General features: G+C 46.9%; 2 protein-coding genes across 2 annotated transcripts; one reads left to right on the forward strand and one right to left on the reverse strand.

Annotated features, from left to right (window-relative positions):
- Window positions 1-5,394: 5,394 nt before the first annotated feature.
- Window positions 5,395-6,475, forward strand: H6S33_001013 (uncharacterized protein; the record flags this gene model as incomplete). Its single annotated transcript, XM_044832513.1, has 3 exons — window positions 5,395-5,530; window positions 5,607-5,747; window positions 5,829-6,475. The coding sequence occupies 3 exons, from the start codon at window positions 5,395-5,397 to the stop codon at window positions 6,473-6,475; spliced, it is 924 nt and encodes a 307-aa protein (XP_044693980.1).
- Window positions 6,476-7,220: 745 nt separating this feature from the next.
- H6S33_001014 (uncharacterized protein) lies at window positions 7,221-8,279 on the reverse strand (the record flags this gene model as incomplete). The annotated part of the gene is made up of 1 exon (XM_044832524.1): window positions 7,221-8,279. The coding sequence occupies one exon, from the start codon at window positions 8,277-8,279 to the stop codon at window positions 7,221-7,223; it is 1,059 nt and encodes a 352-aa protein (XP_044693981.1).
- Between the last annotated feature and the right edge of the window lie 10,334 nt (window positions 8,280-18,613).

Consider the following 18,613-nt stretch of genomic DNA (forward strand, 5'->3'; position numbering starts at 1 on the left):
ACTGTTGGGTTTATAGCTTCGAGGCCAAATTTCGACTCTGGCTCTGCCTGTTTACATATCAGGAACATTAACCCACAGCAATCGGAGGAAATCTAGATTCGCATGGGTATAATACATCATCTCGAAAGCAGGCAAATAAAGGATTATGGGTAACCATAGTCGAGGTATTTTGTAGTGAAATAAGCGTAAATGTAGGGGTGTAAAGGTTTTTGTAAGTTGAGAGACTCAAGGGATCTTGTGGGGAGGTCTTGTGGGATATACAGTATATTAATGAAGGCGGAGACCACGCTTTATTAAATAGAACTCCTTCAGGTAGGAATTGAGTATGCGAATAGCACAGCAGCCTTGTCTAACATGAGATAAATGGGGCCATCCATTCGAACACCAGACGTACCTGGGATAAGACGAAGGGCTCAACTTGCATATATCCGTAGAGGTAGGAAGCGTTGGCCTGGTACGTCGAATTCCGCATTCGCTCCGCATTCCGTGGACGTATGGTATCGCAAAAACTCGCCACTGAACCAAGATTGACGTTTAATTTTTACGACATATGAACCGGAACCACCGATACGGCTATCATTAGGACCTCCACTACCTCATTCCCTGCGCGCTACCCAATGATGTAAGAGTATACGCAGAATCTTTTATTGGAATCATTGATATATCTATCTTTGTTTGGTAGACTGAAACTGGTATCCTGTTCGGAAGTGCGCAATTAAAGGCCACGCCTCGTTCTGAGCGGATTACGCACAGGGAAGTCCTAAGGCGGTGGGATAGTACTGGGCGGTACGTATAGGAGGTAAAGACCTTGAATCTCCGTGGAGATGGTATTGCAATTGAACGAACAGGTTCAGGCGCTGTGTGACCATAGTTATTTGAATCGGAAGCCCCCACTAACCAGTTACCAAACAAAGCGCTGTATTCATATTTTGGTGGTGACGGGGAGCTGCCCCGTTTTAGATGGCGCAGGATATTGACACCTTGAGGATCGGGCCGATCAATGAGTCGTAGATCCAGATACAAAGTCTGATATTCGATCCCTATGGGAGGAAAATGACGAACCCAGAAGGCTGAGAATTTATTAACGGCCCGGGCTGTCAACCTTGCGAATCCCCGTCGGAAAAGCTAATACAGCTGACAGCGGCGCCCCGGGACATCGTTTTAACAGTGCCGCCCTCCCATGCGCGCTTCGCCGAGCATGCATAGCCAGTTGTACTCGAAAAACTAATTCAGAGATCTCCGGAAACACATGACATGGCCGCTGTACGTCTATTACTATTTTATTAACAGCCTTGTACTCACTCCAATCAGCACTCGAAGGGTATATCGGAAATTTGGTACATACTTTATATATTACGTTCAGGTTATCCAGCCATGCGATAGGAACGCAAGATTGATCTATACTCAAATGTCAGACGCAAAGAGCATGTGTGTACAGGTGTGCCTGAAGTTTCATGGGTATAGAGTACTTACATGTATGTAGACAACTTGCCTATATATTGTACCTTATATACTGCAGACCATACGTATCCCAGCTCAATCGATGCACGCATGTAGTCGCGGGCATGCACAGTTTGTGCGCCTCGGGCTGAAATTAAGTAAACCCGGTGTTTGGCACCGATATGTTGTTGTTAGCAGTGTAAGTACTCTGGCTCGAGGAATCGATTGTTGCTATAGAAATAGATTCTTAATGATAGGACACGTGTGCGCCGACTGTTCCATTGCATTGGTGGGCTCGAATCAAAACGATTATGTACCTGTCCAGACTGCTGGGACTTTCGGAATTTATTCTCTCGGGCTTCTATGCAGGCATTATTATATATTAGCAGGGATGATAGGTAGCTTTTAAAAAGAGAAGGAATTACCATCACATGGATAACCGCCTGCAATTAAAATCGAGCTAAAACCGCCAGCCAGCCTGCGATGTGATATTGCACAGACCAATTCAGAACAGCAGCTGCAGAAGGCTTGGCCAGGGTTCGTCCGAGCTTACCCGGGCCGTCAGGTGGGAGGTAACTCATGGAATCCTTTTGGAAGCTTATTTCTACTTCTAACTCCTTCTACCTGTGGAAGAGCCCTGTCCGAGCATGTGCCTTGAGAGCGCTTGCAGTCGTTTCATCATCTCCCTACTTGCCTTCGCTTTGGCGGCAGGAACGCCGATGTGACAGACAGAAACCGCCACTTATTTAGATGGCCTTATCAAAACGACGCATGCATATATAAGAGAATTGAGCTGACCGGTCAATCCAGTGTCTGGTTTCCATAGGCAATGTTAGGAACTAATAAAGCCAATCAGCATGAGCTAGAGGCTTACCCAATTCTCAATGGCGGTATGGCGATCTACGCTCCAGCTCCACCATATTTATGTTTACCATGGGTTTATTCTAATACGAGATGGGAGAAATGGGCTGCTGGTGTCGTCGAGTGGTAGCCGGCGGGACGACAGATGAGTGTTAGTACACCTAGAAACACGCTGGAGTGTAATAAACTTGCTACTTTATTGATTGCATATGTACCACGATGATGATTATGGTAAGAGGGAAAGCCTCATGCTCGCCTCTTAATCCACTCCTAAATACAGGCCACCACAACATCATGTGACCGCGTGTCCTCTTGGCTTAATACCACATGCTTATGTACTAAGTCCTCGTTATACCGACCACCGTTCTCAGGCCGTTTTCTCCAGCATAAACTACATGACATATCTACCCCTACACCCGCAGCTAGCCTAACTTTCGCTAATATTTGAACCTGAGGCTCCCCAAAAAGACAGCTTATGAACCGTATTCCCCACTATGTCATGACATATCACAGTTAAAGACCTTAATGGCTTGTCCGTCAACACCAAGCGTCCGCCAATACTCGGGTGTAGCAGTAAGAACCAGAACATGCAAGTGAAGAGACAGGGATTATTTGTATGGAGTGGCGCCGCTCTGCCATACAAATAACCTCATTGCATGTTCTGGTTCTAACCCGAGTACCCGAGTACCCCCGTGAACGACAGTACCCAATAGTAAATAATCGGAATCAACAGGATCAGCAGGATCAGCAGGATCAACCTACCAAACAAAGAGCCACCCGCATAATCTCAGACGCCAACCACTGCGCTACATACCCCGAGTAAGAATCGAGTGCGCACGTGCGCGATAGTCTTGGCACCCCGGCACCACCAGCAGTTGCGTTATGGGATGCAGCTAGAAAGATCTTGCCTACTTTTGCGTTCCTGCGCTGAGCTGCTTCAGCATAAGAACCAGGGAATGCGAATTTACAAAGTCAAGGCCGGATTAATTATATGACAACCCTTTTGGGGCTATCGCTTGAGCGCGTGAGGAAACTTCAGGGTAAGCTGTTCGCTGCGTTTTCCAGTACGTACTAGCTTGTAGTACGCCTATATATATATTGCCAAAGACTTTGCAGGTCGCTGCCTTATTTCAGTCACTCATTTCGACCTGAATAGATCACGCTAATCCGTGAGAGAGATTTCGCAAGATGTCTCACGCGCCCAAGGGATACACACATGTACGTACCTTGGGACTTCATATGAAGTGGCTCGATAATATCTAGATTCTTGATAGTTATCTTGATTGATGATTGTCTAATATAAGAGGAGAGAAGACTCTCGTCCTCTTAACTACGTTACTACTGATGACATGTTGGCAAGACTCCTTGTGTCCTTTCCTCGTAATCACTCTCGGCGTTGCTAACACTCGCCGCTTACTCATCACTACTCGCACTCCTTCCTATCATCATGCACGGCTCCTGCATCATATCCCCTGATATGTGTATATATGGACTCATATTACTTGACAAAGCTTTCAGGTGTATATATGTTTATGGATCAACACTCCGCTGTTTTCATTCACCAAGCCAGGAGGTCAACATACACGTTCCTCATGATCGAGTGATATCCCGTGAAGCAGCCCACTCGCCGCACCAATCCCGGGAAATAAATTTACTTCCGATACATGTAGCTATAGATACTAAGCTATGAGCAGTGAGTAGATTATGACGTGAACTAGAAATTATCCGCCTCTCTTTAATCTGCCTACCTATTAACCTCCTGCTTGAAATGTCATTCGCAGAACTAGCTAGTTTCATACCCTTGTAATCACACTGTCACGCCACGTTCTCTTTCTTATGTAATACTAGTAGCCTTGGCATCACGCATATATGGTGCGCACACTCTTAAAGGTGACATGGCGGCATATGGATGTGGAACAATTGTGGCTGCAATATGGATTCATGAGCCAACCAGAGGGTTCATTTCTAGCCATTTTGCTGCATCACTGCCACAACTCGATCGGGTTTGCTTTTTACGGGGTACAAATGGGTATAATACGGTTCGACTTTGTTCAGTCTTGGCGCTTTTTACATACAAAAACAGCCAATTGTAAGCTCTAATAACTTCATGACCATGATAGATATCAAAAATCTGTAATGATAGAACCGAACTTCTTCATCACTCCTACTATACTTCTATCATGCCCCTTTTTTTGATATCTTTTTTGGTGGTGAAGTTATAAGCGATTGACTTTCCGTCACTTATGGTTACCTTTAAGAGTGGGCGCACCACATATAGGCGTGATACCCGTTCATATCTGCATCATCAATATACACATCAATACTCGTTTATAGGTTAACTCAGCTATGGAATAAAACAGTTCATCTCAGGCAAATGGCCCATTAACTCCGGGGCCCATTCGGACTGCATGAATTTAAGGGAATATTGGCGAGGCATCAATCCTTGGAGGACATGTATGGGGAGCAATGTTCCAAACGGGTGGCGCCATGACAATCTTGAGGTTGAAGATGGGTACTGTGAAAGTCTCGTCGAGTGTTTTATCCGTTGAAGTGATTCTCGTTCAAGTCGCGACAAATAATTATACAAGTTGGGCTAGTATATGGTGCTGTTTCACGGTTAGCCATTCTATGGGAATCCATACCCAGGGTTAGTGTTCTTCTAACCACACCATATATATCAACGAGCAACGAATCTACAAACTATTCCATCCCTTACACTTCGTGCAAGAACGACTAGACATCAGATATCTGGAAGAATTGCCTTCAGGGTAAAATATTCGGTGACGCCTTCTCTGCCATAGTGGCCACAGCGCTGCTGGCTCACGCTGTCCACAGGCCCTCTGCTTTTTCCATCTCATCTCCTACCCCCATCTCTATCTCAACTTGCATCCCACTTCTTTCCCCCACCAGGTACACCCCTCACCCTGCTCTTCTGACCCCACACCCCACCCTCGTACACCACGCTGATAGCAAACCCCACGAGGAGTAACAGCCGCACCTCAACCTTCAACCTTCAACCTCCACCTTACCCAACGACTTGACGTGCATCCTCCCCCACCCCCCCCTCCGGACCACAAATCCCCCACACTCACCATGGCGCAACACACCTTCCCCCAACCAAGCACCGCCGGTCACGCCACATTCGGCAGCCCATCCTGGACCTACTCCGGCCCAATTGCAAGCACTAGTGCAGGCCAACCAACAAGTACAATTAAGCATGATCAAGACGGTAAGAAACGCACCTCGAAGCAATACGGAGAAAGTCGGCATGAAGAGGGGAATACTAACCAATGGTCGCGGCGCAGGAGGAACCGGAAAGGAGAAAGGACCGGTCCGAGAAAGCGATGACTTGGCTCAGTACATGGAGCGCAGTCTCGCAATCGCCTTGCCATACAGGGACCAAGAAGCATCTAGCCCACCCGCGAAGGCTGCCAACGACAGGAAACGTAATTGATCTTCCCGGACCAACGCAAATGCGGCCAGTCGAGAGAGAGTGACAGTATACTAACCACCGCCCCTATCGACAGCCATCCGCAACATACCGGACAACAGCGGCGACCCGGAAGTGCACGCCACCCCAGAGCGGCGCCGCTACGCCCGGCAGAAGGGTATGAGAAAGCTAGCAAACATGTTCCGCCACACCCTCCTCACCCCCAGCGAAGGCCCTTCCGCAGAGCCCCCCGCCGATGTCCAAGCCACACCAGACCCCCGCGCCAAACGGCCCCGTCGCAAGCGCGCAAAATACAGCTACACCATGTCGCTCAACCTCACCCCGCTGACCAACGACCAAGGCTCCACGGGCCAGTACTTTGCCGTGCTCCTGGGCCAGGAGACCAGCTACCAGCAGCTGCTCGACCGTGCCCGCGACGCGCTTGCCGCGGAGGGGATCGACAGTGGGGGGGGGATCAATATGGCGTTTGCTATACCGACGGTGTGGGAGAGGGAGAATGAGCACCGTGAGGCGCCGCGCTACTATGCGTTCGGCTCGACGAAGGAGATGCGGCTGATGCGCAACGAGTGTAAGAAGTATCATGGGGCTACGCGGCTGGAGGTGCATGTGTCGGTGGAGAGGTTTCCGGCTGCAAAGCTGAGGAGGTCGCGCAAGGGTCGCGGTGGGAAGAAGAAGGGGGCGGTGGAGGCCGAGGGTGGTGGGGAGGTTGAGATGAAGGAGTGAGCGGTGGTGGAGACAGTGGTGCAGCGAGAGCCGTTGATCAAGGGGGAAACCGCCCAGATCATCCTGCTCTTCTTTCTCTCACTGGATGCAAGTCTTCTTCTAAATACGCCTATTTCCAAAGGCCTCTTTGTCTTGGCACCGGTTCATCTTTGTGTCCACTCCTCTCATGGTGATCTGGCTCTAATTTAGATGGTGTCCTCTTCTTTCCTGCTCCAAACACCTTTTCGTTTATATTACCTGCTCTGAAGCGCCCTTCTTGTCCATACTTGTGTATATCCGATGCAGCCCAACACCGTGTTTTGAACTGTGTACATGTGGTTCTGCCATAGCGGACAATGTTTAATTGCCAGTTCTTTCATTACAAACATTTCCACTCTGGCAGCGCCTCCCGTTTGATTCTCCCCGCCGGTGCAGAACTACATGTAGATACGCGTACGTCTACTGACATTCGGTTGACAGGGGGTGGAATAACTAACCACCCCTGCGCTAATCCCAGGAGCCACAAGCGCACAGAGCGTCCGAGTGATTCAACGTGACGCCGAGTGACCATACATGACCCGAGTGACCCTCCATGAAGACAAGCATTGAGGGGAAGAGAAAACGTTTACGATACCATGTAAAGCCGGGGGGGTCGGTTTAAAATACCATGACCCGCTAAAAATTACCATGGCAACGAAACTTTGCAGTTGAAGTAATGATGAAATTGCTGGAAAGTAATAAGATACAAGAATAACTGTCCGCTAATTTACTTAAAAGTGCGGATCCTACAACTCCTGGCATTATGCCCACTCTCCCCACAGCTAGAGCACTGCTGTTGAGTTTGCCCAGTAGCCCGGCTCCTCTGGCCAACAACTCCTCTGGCCTTCTTTCTCTTTCCTATAGTGGCCCGTCCAGTTGGGGCTATAACAGTCATTCCGGCAGCCAGTACAGGCTCCCGCTCTTCCATAGCTGGTGCACCGCCGATACCAACGCCGAGTGGAGCGCTGAGTGCAGCGCCGAGATTTTCCGGTTGGTTATTCAACCCTTGGGCTTGAGTTTCCGCTGTGGTTGTTAGGAAAGTGATGGGGCGAAGATTTTCTGAATAGATTCTTTTCCAATTGTCGACAAGAAATGCTACTGAGATGTATGCATCTAGACGGTGTCCAAGAGTGTAGATAAATGCAATTGCGTGTTGACAAGGAATATCATGGTTCTGAAATTCTCGGCATGAACAGGTGCAGGTACCCAAGTTAACAGCCCATACCAGATTCTCCGGTCCAGGTTTCATGATAAGAGCATTCTGATCGCCACCCCTACGGACTAAAAACTGCCTTGCAGTTTGACGTTCCTGCATAAGAATCTTTTCACAGTATGGGGTAAAGATTTGTCCAGCTGCGACTTTTCTTGATGCTTCGAGTTTGGCAAACCTTGACTCCATCAAGTGGTGCCAAATTTCTTGAAGAAGCTCGAGTACTGGTAGTTCTCTTGCTTTTCTAAAGACGGAATTCATTACTTCAACCGCATTTGATGTTTTCTGACCAAATTTTCTCGCTGCTCCACCAGGTATGAATGCGGTAACCCAAATTTTTCTGTCGATACTTAGTAAATACTGTGCAGCAGACCCTTGCTCTTGTTGTATATGGTTTATTGCTGTGAAATAGTCTGCTTCTGATACTGCATTTACGGTTTTCCAGAAATACATTTCATTTGTTTGCCCGTGTCGACGTAGAAAGTTCTGCCGGAGGTGTTCAAGACAATACAGTCTAACTATTCCTTCCCCGAGAACATTCATCCCTAAAAGCAATCCTTTGTCACGATCGCTCATTATTGTTGCAGTACAGACCTCGGGAATTGCATTTCATGGATCGACTAGTAGAGGTACGGGGTTGTGAAGAGTCGGATTAGTCAGAAAGGTTCTATTGGGTTCTACCGGGTTCTGTTGATCGTTAAGGTATCAGTCATGTTGGATTTGTCATCGCTGGGATTCCTTTGAGTATATTAAGGGGGGTTTTGTTTGTATTTCTCGTTCTTCGTCTTCTTCTTTTCCTTACGCAACGTCTTCTGTATCTACGCTGTCTATTGCTATACAATATTATCGTCCTCTTCTTTCTTTAAGAAGACCACCGCCTCGCTTTCTCCTCGTCTCATCGAACCTTCCAACGCTAGAGCCCCGTAGTACCCCTATTGCGGGCTTCCATACCGTCCCCTACTACACTCTTCGTACCCTGCGGAATACTCGCTACTCACCCCCTTGAGATTGCAGCTCTTAGGTGGTGAAAGAAATATGACCATGATTCAACATTCTCGCTCTCCACGATTGCCCAAGCGAGTAGAAGATAATGATTATTTGCGTCCACGGTTACCGCTAACAGGAGAGTCTGCTGGTAATGTGATTTAAGAAATGTTCCATCAACTGCAAGAAAAGGACGGCAATGAAAGAAAGAGGCCCGTGACTGAGATGGACAAATAAAAACCCGGCGGAAATATACTGTAGTATTTTCAATTTGATTTGGAAGTACTTGCAAATTGCTATACAACTGCAAGTTTTCTTTCTGTACGGCGACAAGGTATTCGGGGATACGCTCAAACTGTTTTGCCTGTTGTTTTGCTTGAATCTGGAGGAGTCTTGTTCGAGTCTCATTTGCAGCCTGATAGGTTATCTGTTCATTATGATGTAATTGAACAGAATTGATGATATCCTGTGCAGTCGTATCACGAGTGATAATGAGAATAGTCGGTACTACTCGCATCAACCAGGACTGTGAATTTGCAGTGGGCCGTGATGGTAGAGCGGCCCCCAGACAAGAATGCTGAATATTCACAATTCGTACTTGCACATCAGTATCATCCTTCTTTGTTGCAAAAACCCGCCAACTGCATCCCTCCTTGAAGGAATGACAGCAGAAATCCACCCGCTGGCGGTCTCTGAGCCGTGTTCTATAGGTAAATTTATCCCTGATGGACCAGTCTTGCACAGCTGTCTTAAGTGCATCAAAGGATTCAAAAAACTGGCCAACCTCGATAGGATTTGACATCTTGAGTGATGGTTGATGATGACAGAGAACCCGCTACTAGAGATGAAAAAGAAAGAAAACAATCACTCTATAGTTTCTCTATCTACTATACTACTTTGTTATTGACACGCTTAAGTTTCGTTGTCATGGTAATTTTTAGCGGGTCATGGTATTGTAAACCGACCCCCCCGGCTTTACATGGTATCGTAAACGTTTTCTCTGAGGGGAAGGCCCCGTCCATCTCGCTTGGTCCATCGCCTAATCGGGCGAAGTTTCTAGCTTCAATTACTGGTACATACAGGAGCAAAAATCGGGGTGATATTACTGCTGCAGTGCTATGGCAGCACTGGGGCAGTTCAAAGAATGCCGCATTGTTAGGGGAATGCGGTTCTATAGCTCACACTGCGGAAATAACAAACTGGACTGGAGATATTGGCCTTCGGGCTGGTCGGGTGCGGATGTGTTGAGCCTCAACCTCACACGAAGTGTGACCCCTCCCCGTCTTGACTATTTAATTAGGAGGCCAGTCCAAATCGAAATCGTTACCGAACCAGATATGGCTGGGTGTGCTCAGTTGAACGCACTTAATACTCTAACGGGGACTATGGGCGTAGGGACTATGAAGCCAAGGAATACAACCGAGGCGAAGACGTGGACGTAGGAAGTTCGTGGACTATGGACTATGGGGCCGAAGGGTACACCTAAGGCAAGAACGGAGACTGTGGACTATGGACTATGGATGGTTGTACCTGGTCTAGTATACCGGGTAAACCCTATGACGTAGCGCGAACCAAATAGTATTCGTGACTGTAAAGTACAGAGGTTGCATAAAGAGAAAAGAGAAAGAAAGAGAAACAAGAAATCACGAGACAACGCCCCCCTTATATATCCATACCCTATCCCAATGCTGACTCATACCCTCGCGTAACAGAAACAAATAGAACATAATAGAAACCCACTTCACTAAACCCAACCACACTGCATAATCCTTCTCCCTTGTACCCAGACAACTCACATAGCCAATCCGTCTAGCTGCCGTTACAGACCACTCCCCCCTCTACGGCCTACCTCCTGGTAGGCTTAGGCTTCCGTGGATATCGTTCGTGAAATCGTTTGACAATATCAGGCGAGTGTTCGACATCCGACAATGGCTGCCACGAAGCTTCGTCATAACCGGCATACTTAACCAAGTATTCAAATCTTCCTCGACGATCCCTGGAATCCAAAATATTCTCGACTTCCCACTCCTCCTGTCCTTCAACTTCGACCGGTGGTGGTGGTAACTGTTGTTGTCCTGGTAGGGGATCAATGGCTTCCGGCGACAGTAACGAAACATGAAATACAGGGTGGACCTTCATAGAACGAGGAAGTTCTAATTCATAGGCATAGGGATTGACAATTCGTTTAATAACATATGGCCCAATACGCTTCCAATCGAGTTTCTTCGAGGGTCGTTTGGTAAGGACATGGCGGGTGGATAGGAAAACCTTATCTCCCACACGATAGTGAGGAGCGGGAGCCCGACTGGTATTGGCCGACTCTTCTTGAATCCTTTGCGCTCGGAACAACTCATCTCGTAGAAAATCTAATACCTCCTTCATCTCCCGTGCGATACCATTAGCCTGATCCTCTGCTGTCGTCCTACCATGTTCCAAAGGACCGAACGTCATTCTTGGATTTCGTCCTGAATTGGCAAAGAAAGGAGATATCTTTGTTGTTTCTGAAGTGTGATTGTTGGTCGCAAATTCAGCCATTGGTAACCATCGAGTCCAGTCATCTTGTTGATAGGAAACATAACTCCGAAGGTACTGTTCCATCACGGCATTAATCCTTTCCGTCTGCCCATCCGTCTGAGGGTGGAACGCAGTAGAAAACTTTGGTGATATTTCCAGACGGTCGCAAAGAGACCTCCAGAATTCCGCAACGAATTGTGTCCCTCGATCGGATACCATAGTGTCGGGTAACCCATGTAATTTCCAAACATTGTCAATATACAGTCTCGCTACTTCCCTTGAATCCGCCTCCTTTGTTGTTGGTATTAGGTGTCGCATCTTAGTTAACCTATCCACCACGACCAAGATTGCATTGTATCCATCGCTCTCTGGGAGGTCGGTAACAAAATCCATTGACACATCTGTCCATGGTCCATCGGGTATTGGCATAGGTCGAAGTACCCCATAAGGTGCATTGCGTGGTGCCTTGCTCCGGGCACACACACTGCAATTCCTAACGTACTGGTCGACATATTTTCGCATCTGTGGCCAGTAGTACTCTCGATTCAGGAGTTCCAAAGTCTTCGCTCTACCTGGATGGCCTGCCGATGGTTTGTCATGATGTTCCTTTAGGAGTCTTAGCCGAAGGTCGTCGACATCCGGTACATAGAGTGCGCCACGGTAAAGTAGCCGACCGTTATTATCTTCCGTACATTCGGCAAGCGAGATCTTATTCGAGTGACGGACGCCGTTCCGAAGCATCGCGAGTACTTTGTTCGGGAAACTGTCAACTTGGTAAGCATTTAAAAACAACTCTTCTACAGTGGACATTCCTTCAGCGGATTCATTTGAAAAAGAACCCGCGAACAAACTTAGCTTTGCATCTAAATTTTTTCGCTTCAACACCACTTGACTCTGATGGGTCAACCGCTCATCCCCTTCTTTAGGCAGGTCACGCGACCTCCTAGTCAATGCATCTGGTTTCGCCCCTTGTTTTCCTGGTCTAAATTGAATGACGAAATCGAAACGTGAAAGAAATTCCGACCAACGGGCTTGTCGACGGTTTAATAACTTTGTTGACATGAAATATTCAAGGTTCCGATGGTCGCTCAGAACTTCAATTGGGAATTGTGCCCCCTCTAAATGATGTCGCCATTCCTCAAAACATCGTACGATCGCCAGGAGTTCTTTGTCATAGATCTCATAGTTACATTCCGCAGGGGAATGTTTCTTAGAGAAGAAAGCGACTGGATGTAGAATTCCTTCGTTGTCACGTTGGGACAGGATTCCAGCAGAAACATAGTCGGATGCATCGGTTTCTACCACGATTTTCCGATCCGGATCAAAATGCATTAGTATGGGTGCCGTTATGAACATCTTCTTCAATATCTGGAATGCCTCCTCCCTCTCATCCGTCCATTCAAATTTAATATTTTTCTTGGTCAAAGCCGTAAGCGGAGCAACAATCCTTGAATATCCTAAAATAAACCGTCGATAGAAATTCGCAAATCCCAAAAATACTTGAACATCATGAAGGTTCCTTGGTGTAGACCACTCCAAAACATCGACAACTTTCTTCGGATCCATTCGATTCCCATCCGGGGTGAGAATCAAACCAAGATACTTTGTTTCTTGAACCATAAACTCACACTTCTCAGGTTTAAGATGGACATGATTCTCATCAAGTACCTTCAAAACCTTTTGAATGTGTTCCTTGTGTTCCGATAGAGTTTCGGAATAAATCAGGATATCGTCCAAATACGCCGTTACAAATTGGTCGAGGTAGGGGCGTAGAATATCATTAATCCAATGTTGAAAGGTGGCGGGGGCGTTGGCTAATCCAAACGGCATTACTGTATACTCGAAATGTCCATATCGAGTTCTAAATGCCGTTTTCCATTCGTCTCCCTCCGCTACCCTGATCTGATTGTATCCCCAACGTAGATCCAACTTGGTATAGTACTGTGCCTTCGAAAGTTTAGCCAAAGTTTCCTTTAACAGTGGTAACGGGTACCGATTTTTGACTGTGATCGCATTGAGACCTCGGTAATCCACACATAGCCGGAGAGTCCCATCACTTTTCTTTACGAATAGTATAGGTGCTCCTGCCGGTGATTCACTAGCTCTGATAAATCCCTTTGGTAGATTTTCATCGAGGTATTCCCGTAGCGCTTTTAATTCAATCTGGGACAGGCCGTATATTGGTCCATATGGAGGTCGTTTACCTTCCTCCAATACGATCTCAATATCATGGGACTGTCGATGTGGCGGCAGGACAGAAGCATCATATTCTTGGAACATGTGGAGACGATGGTGGAACTCCTTTGGTACTAGTTGCTTGACGTTGACGGTGGATTTCTCAACTGCTGAAACGACAATAGTATGATGTTCTGGTAGAGGGATCGATATTCCATGGACAGTGACTGCAGTTTCATTGAGTGAACAGTGTTTAATACAGTCCCGAGAATCAAAAACAAGTAGATTATCCTTTGGCCGAATGGTGACATCGTGCCGTCGCATCCACGGTATTCCCATCACGATCGGATAATGTCCCAACTTTGTAACGAAACATGAAGCAATTTCTCGGTGGCCATGAATATCTAGTGAAACATCGACAATGTGGGTAATTTCTCCTGACTGGATAGGTCTTCCATCCATAACATCTACCTGGCGAGGTTTCCTAAGAGGGGTCATTGCAAGATTATTGTAACGTACGAAAGATTCATCGATAAAAGCATATCCTGATGCTCCAGTATCAATGAGAGCGTAGGTGGGAATGAAGGAGTCGGAATTCTGAGAGACCGAACAGGTAACAACAAGAGAGTCTTCGGACATCTTATCCTCAGACACAGCAGCAGCAGGGAGAACAGAAACAGGTGGCGGGGCTGGCCCCTTTGGTTTGCCATTTTTTACCAAAGGGGCTGACCTTTTAGCGCCGGCTTTGGGGACACATTTTCAATTGGCCTTTCTCGCCAATTACTAATGGTACGGGGATCCTGAGAGCGAGGGGACAGATAGCGAGACTTGGAGACATGGCGAGGTTTAACTGTAGCGGCAGAGACGGAGATACGAGAACGAAGACCGGCAATAGTGGCATTGGCTTGGGCTTCCCAGGCTTTTGCAGCAGAGATGATGTGAAGAATTTCGTCTTCAGCATCGGCGAGGTTCTCGTCGGCAATGGCGAGACTTTCCTGGTGTAGGGCGAGACGATACCGAAGTTCTTCTTCTTCGGCCTTTGATTCTTCGAGCTCGCCCTTGAGAGCAACGATAACTTCATCGCGGCCCTGGATAGTCTCGGTAAAGTCTTCCTGGCATTCGGACAAGGTTTGCAATAGATCGGCAGCCTTTTCGTCAGCTGCTTCGAGTTCCTTGGTGAGATCGATAATGACCTCTTCTTGAGCCGTGTTGATAACGGGTTCGGGGATTTCGGAAGGCTTGGTGAAAGCCTCCAAACATTCAGCAATGAGATTATGGGCCTCGGTAAGTTCATCACCGAAGTCTATATCCGCTGGGAGAGGACCATATATGGTCAAAAATTCTGAAAGACGCTGCAACAACGTATCTTGAGTGATGTCGGACATGGTCGCGACCAGAGCTAAGCGAGGCGGTGTTGTATTGGTTGGCTGTAGAGGATGCAACCTAAGTCTAACGGGGACTATGGGCGTAGGGACTATGAAGCCAAGGAATACAACCGAGGCGAAGACGTGGACGTAGGAAGTTCGTGGACTATGGACTATGGGGCCGAAGGGTACACCTAAGGCAAGAACGGAGACTGTGGACTATGGACTATGGATGGTTGTACCTGGTCTAGTATACCGGGTAAACCCTATGACGTAGCGCGAACCAAATAGTATTCGTGACTGTAAAGTACAGAGGTTGCATAAAGAGAAAAGAGAAAGAAAGAGAAACAAGAAATCACGAGACAACGCCCCCCTTATATATCCATACCCTATCCCAATGCTGACTCATACCCTCGCGTAACAGAAACAAATAGAACATAATAGAAACCCACTTCACTAAACCCAACCACACTGCATAATCCTTCTCCCTTGTACCCAGACAACTCACATAGCCAATCCGTCTAGCTGCCGTTACAAATACTCATTCTCTCCCTATCTCTAGTGGAGCAGGTGGAGCTTAATTTCTAGCGTGTGGGAAGAAATTCGAGGACAGAATAAATAGGAACCGCGTTTATCGGAGGATACATAGCTACAATATCTGGTTCGGTAACGATTTTGATTTGGACTTATCGTGACCCCTCGGGTGCAAAATGGCCCTAATAAAACCCTTGCCTTGTTTTCTTCCGACAGCGTCTCTTCTTGAAACATCCCCCACAAATAGCTTCAAGACCGTGACACTCCTACGTCTTCAAAGGTTACCTTCAAAACCGTAACTACCGTCGTATCATCCACTGTAAGAGGGTTCGTGCATCAAATTTTAAAGCGTAGCAAATGAGTAAGCATGGCCATGTGCCAGTCAGCGGATGGCAACGACAGGTAAGCGTTCGGGTGTAGATTTTACCTTTACTCATTTCTCCCTCTAATCATGGCATACCATGTTACAAAAACACCCGGAGACGATGATTTAGTATGTTATGTAATAGCGGCCCAGTTTAAAAACGTTATTTTTTTTGGAGTTTCCGGACTGGACTGGGTCTGCATACCACCAAAATATGGTTGTTATGCACGATTTTCACCCATATGCAGACCCATGGCCAGTTCAGTCCGGAAATGCCGGTAAGGTTCTACTCGCGACCAGCAAGAACCCAAAAATGCAAGTCTTATGCGTGTCTTGGACATGGGGTTCGCACCGGGGTCATGATTGGAGGAGTGCGAGACAGTATATAAAAAATATAAAAATCAATGTTTTCGAAATCTAAATACATGTTCTACCAGCGGGTGTGTCCTCCCTGTGCCTCAACTACAGCAGCAATGCACTCTGGCATTCTATCAACAAATTCTAGTATTTCCTCCTCTATGATACTATTGTTCCATTCGTCAAGTATTGCTGCCCTGGTCTGGTCAACCCCCCTAGGGCGAGGTCTTCTAGAATTAAGTCTGTTTTTCAACAGATTCCACACATTCTCAATAGCATTAAGGTCTGGTGACAAGGGTGGCCATTGTAGAGAGGGCATCTGGTACAAATCTCACTGTTCTTGTGTTGGCCCTGCCTTGTAGGCCGGGGCACCATCCTCCATCACAACAATTCCACTTCCTACTGCTTGGTTTTTCCAGTACCAGAAGAGCCATAGAATCGGAGTAAGAACATTGTGGATGTAGGTGTTCGCTGTGATTGTCCCCCAGCTCTGTTTGTCCCAGAGAATTAGTGGTGTTTTTTTGCCGCCTAGAACTCCACCCCAGACCATGAAAGAGTTCTGTTTTTTGAACTTATTCACGATACAATCTTCTGTATACATCTCTTCTGGCCATCTGGTAACCCAAATATTGCCACGGGCTCCATCTAGCCAAATATAGCACTCGTCTATCCAAATGATTCATCTCCAGTCATATATTGTCCAGTGTCGATAGCTCAAGGCAAAGTTGAGGCATTTTTCCTTGGTTTCAGCCCTCAGAAAGACCTTCTTTCGTGCAATTCTTCATCCATATCCCTCCAAGGTAAAACTTTGCAAAGAGTACTCTTGTACGCGTTGACTTCACAGATTTCGGCAATTGCAGTGTAGGATTTCCGACGATTTTCAGTGTTCAGGGTAGCTGTATAAACCAACCGACGATATGTAGGTGTATCAATACTAAAAGGCCTGCCCTTTTTCTTCTGGGGAGTTGTTGGTTTATGTCAGATATCGAACAATGTAGATATAGAAAGGTTCTGGTCCACCGCAATTTTGGCATATATCCATCCAGATTCAAACCGGAGACATTTAACGTAGCATCGTTGCTTGTAGGAGATTTCCGCAGTCTTAATGGCAACCATAGCTCACAGCGTTCACAAGACACTTCACGGCATTGGGAGGACAGTTAACGGCATTGACGAACACTTGACGGTGTTGGGAGGATAATTCACGGCGCTGACGAACACTTCATGGCTTTGACGAACACTTCACGATCATAACAATTGTACTTTTCGGAATGGTTGTGATTACCTCCAATCATGACCCCGGCGCGAACCCCATGTCCAAGACACGCATAAGACTTGCATTTTCGGGTTCTTCTTGCTGGTCGCGAGTAAGGGCATGCAGATGCATTCAGGCAGGATGTCATATATCATTTTTCTTTCAGCACTAGTCTTAGAAACACACCCTGAAATCTATGGAGCCCAACTAATGGACTTCTTATACTATGTAGGTTATGCCGCTATTTCCTACGTATGATACTCTTGGTACTTTACTCTCAATGTTACGGCTGGAAAATGTCTGTGGCAAGAAGAGTCTAGCCCAATCCTGTAATTACTCTAGAATTATGCTGATAAATGTAATAGTTCGCCACTGGATATCTACCAGCCGTGAAGGCTGTGTCCCTCTGCTGAGCCCTAGCTCGCTCACATAAGGTATTTTATTGGTCATGTTTGTGCACTTCTACTAATCTTATGGCAGATACGCTGCTGCGGCAATCATATGAGACAGACATACCTCTACCTATGAGGACTATGTATCGCTGAGTTTCACAAATAAGCAATCTCGCGGGAAAAGCTACGGTGCCTTAACTGAGCATGAGGAATATCTCTCAATTCCCCTGCCATCTAACACCGGGCCAATTCTGTCTTTGATAACGCATACCAATATCCATAGTGAGCTGGAGAAAAGGAGGAAGAAAACATATTTTCGGGGGGCGGTACGGTGTATCAGCTCAAACCTTGATTCCCGTACTCATCAGCACCTAGGACATTCTTCCAGATAGCTCCTAATCCCTCCTCGCCCTTGTTGTCGTAGCTTCGGCCGGACAAGGGTCCGGGTCGTGGTGGAGCAAAAGGGCGCGCCTGTCCTGTCTTTATCTTTACCTGTCAGCTCGCTCTCCTTCTCCTTCTCCTTCTTCCCTTTCCTTTTATCATCATCATCGATTGCAACTGTATATGTATCATCGATACAAGTCAACGGTCCTGCCAAATACTAGTACACATGCAGTTGAGCCGTTGAAATCCTCTACGAATACCACCGAGACTTCATTGATTCGCCAAGAAAGAGCGCAAGGGCACCCGCCCCCCTGGTCCAATCTAACATTTCACGTGTGGTTAGGGCAAGGACCTATTCCATCAGACGACGAACGAATTAGTGACAGATGAGGAATCTTCGAGATATCCGTATGCCATGGCAATGGCCCTCGTACCTAAGAGGTTCGTAAGCACTGTATGCCAATTACCTTATACTAGCACGTCTTATATATCTAGAGTCCCTAACCGTTTATTATTTGACCCAAGATGCAGTCAGGGGCTATTCGATGTCTAATGTGGAGGAAAGAAAGTCCGTATTTTCAAGCAGC

This window comes from Morchella sextelata, assembly GCF_020137385.1.
Source record: "Morchella sextelata strain SCLS chromosome Unknown scls_10, whole genome shotgun sequence".
NCBI classification, from domain to species: Eukaryota; Fungi; Ascomycota; class Pezizomycetes; order Pezizales; family Morchellaceae; genus Morchella; species Morchella sextelata.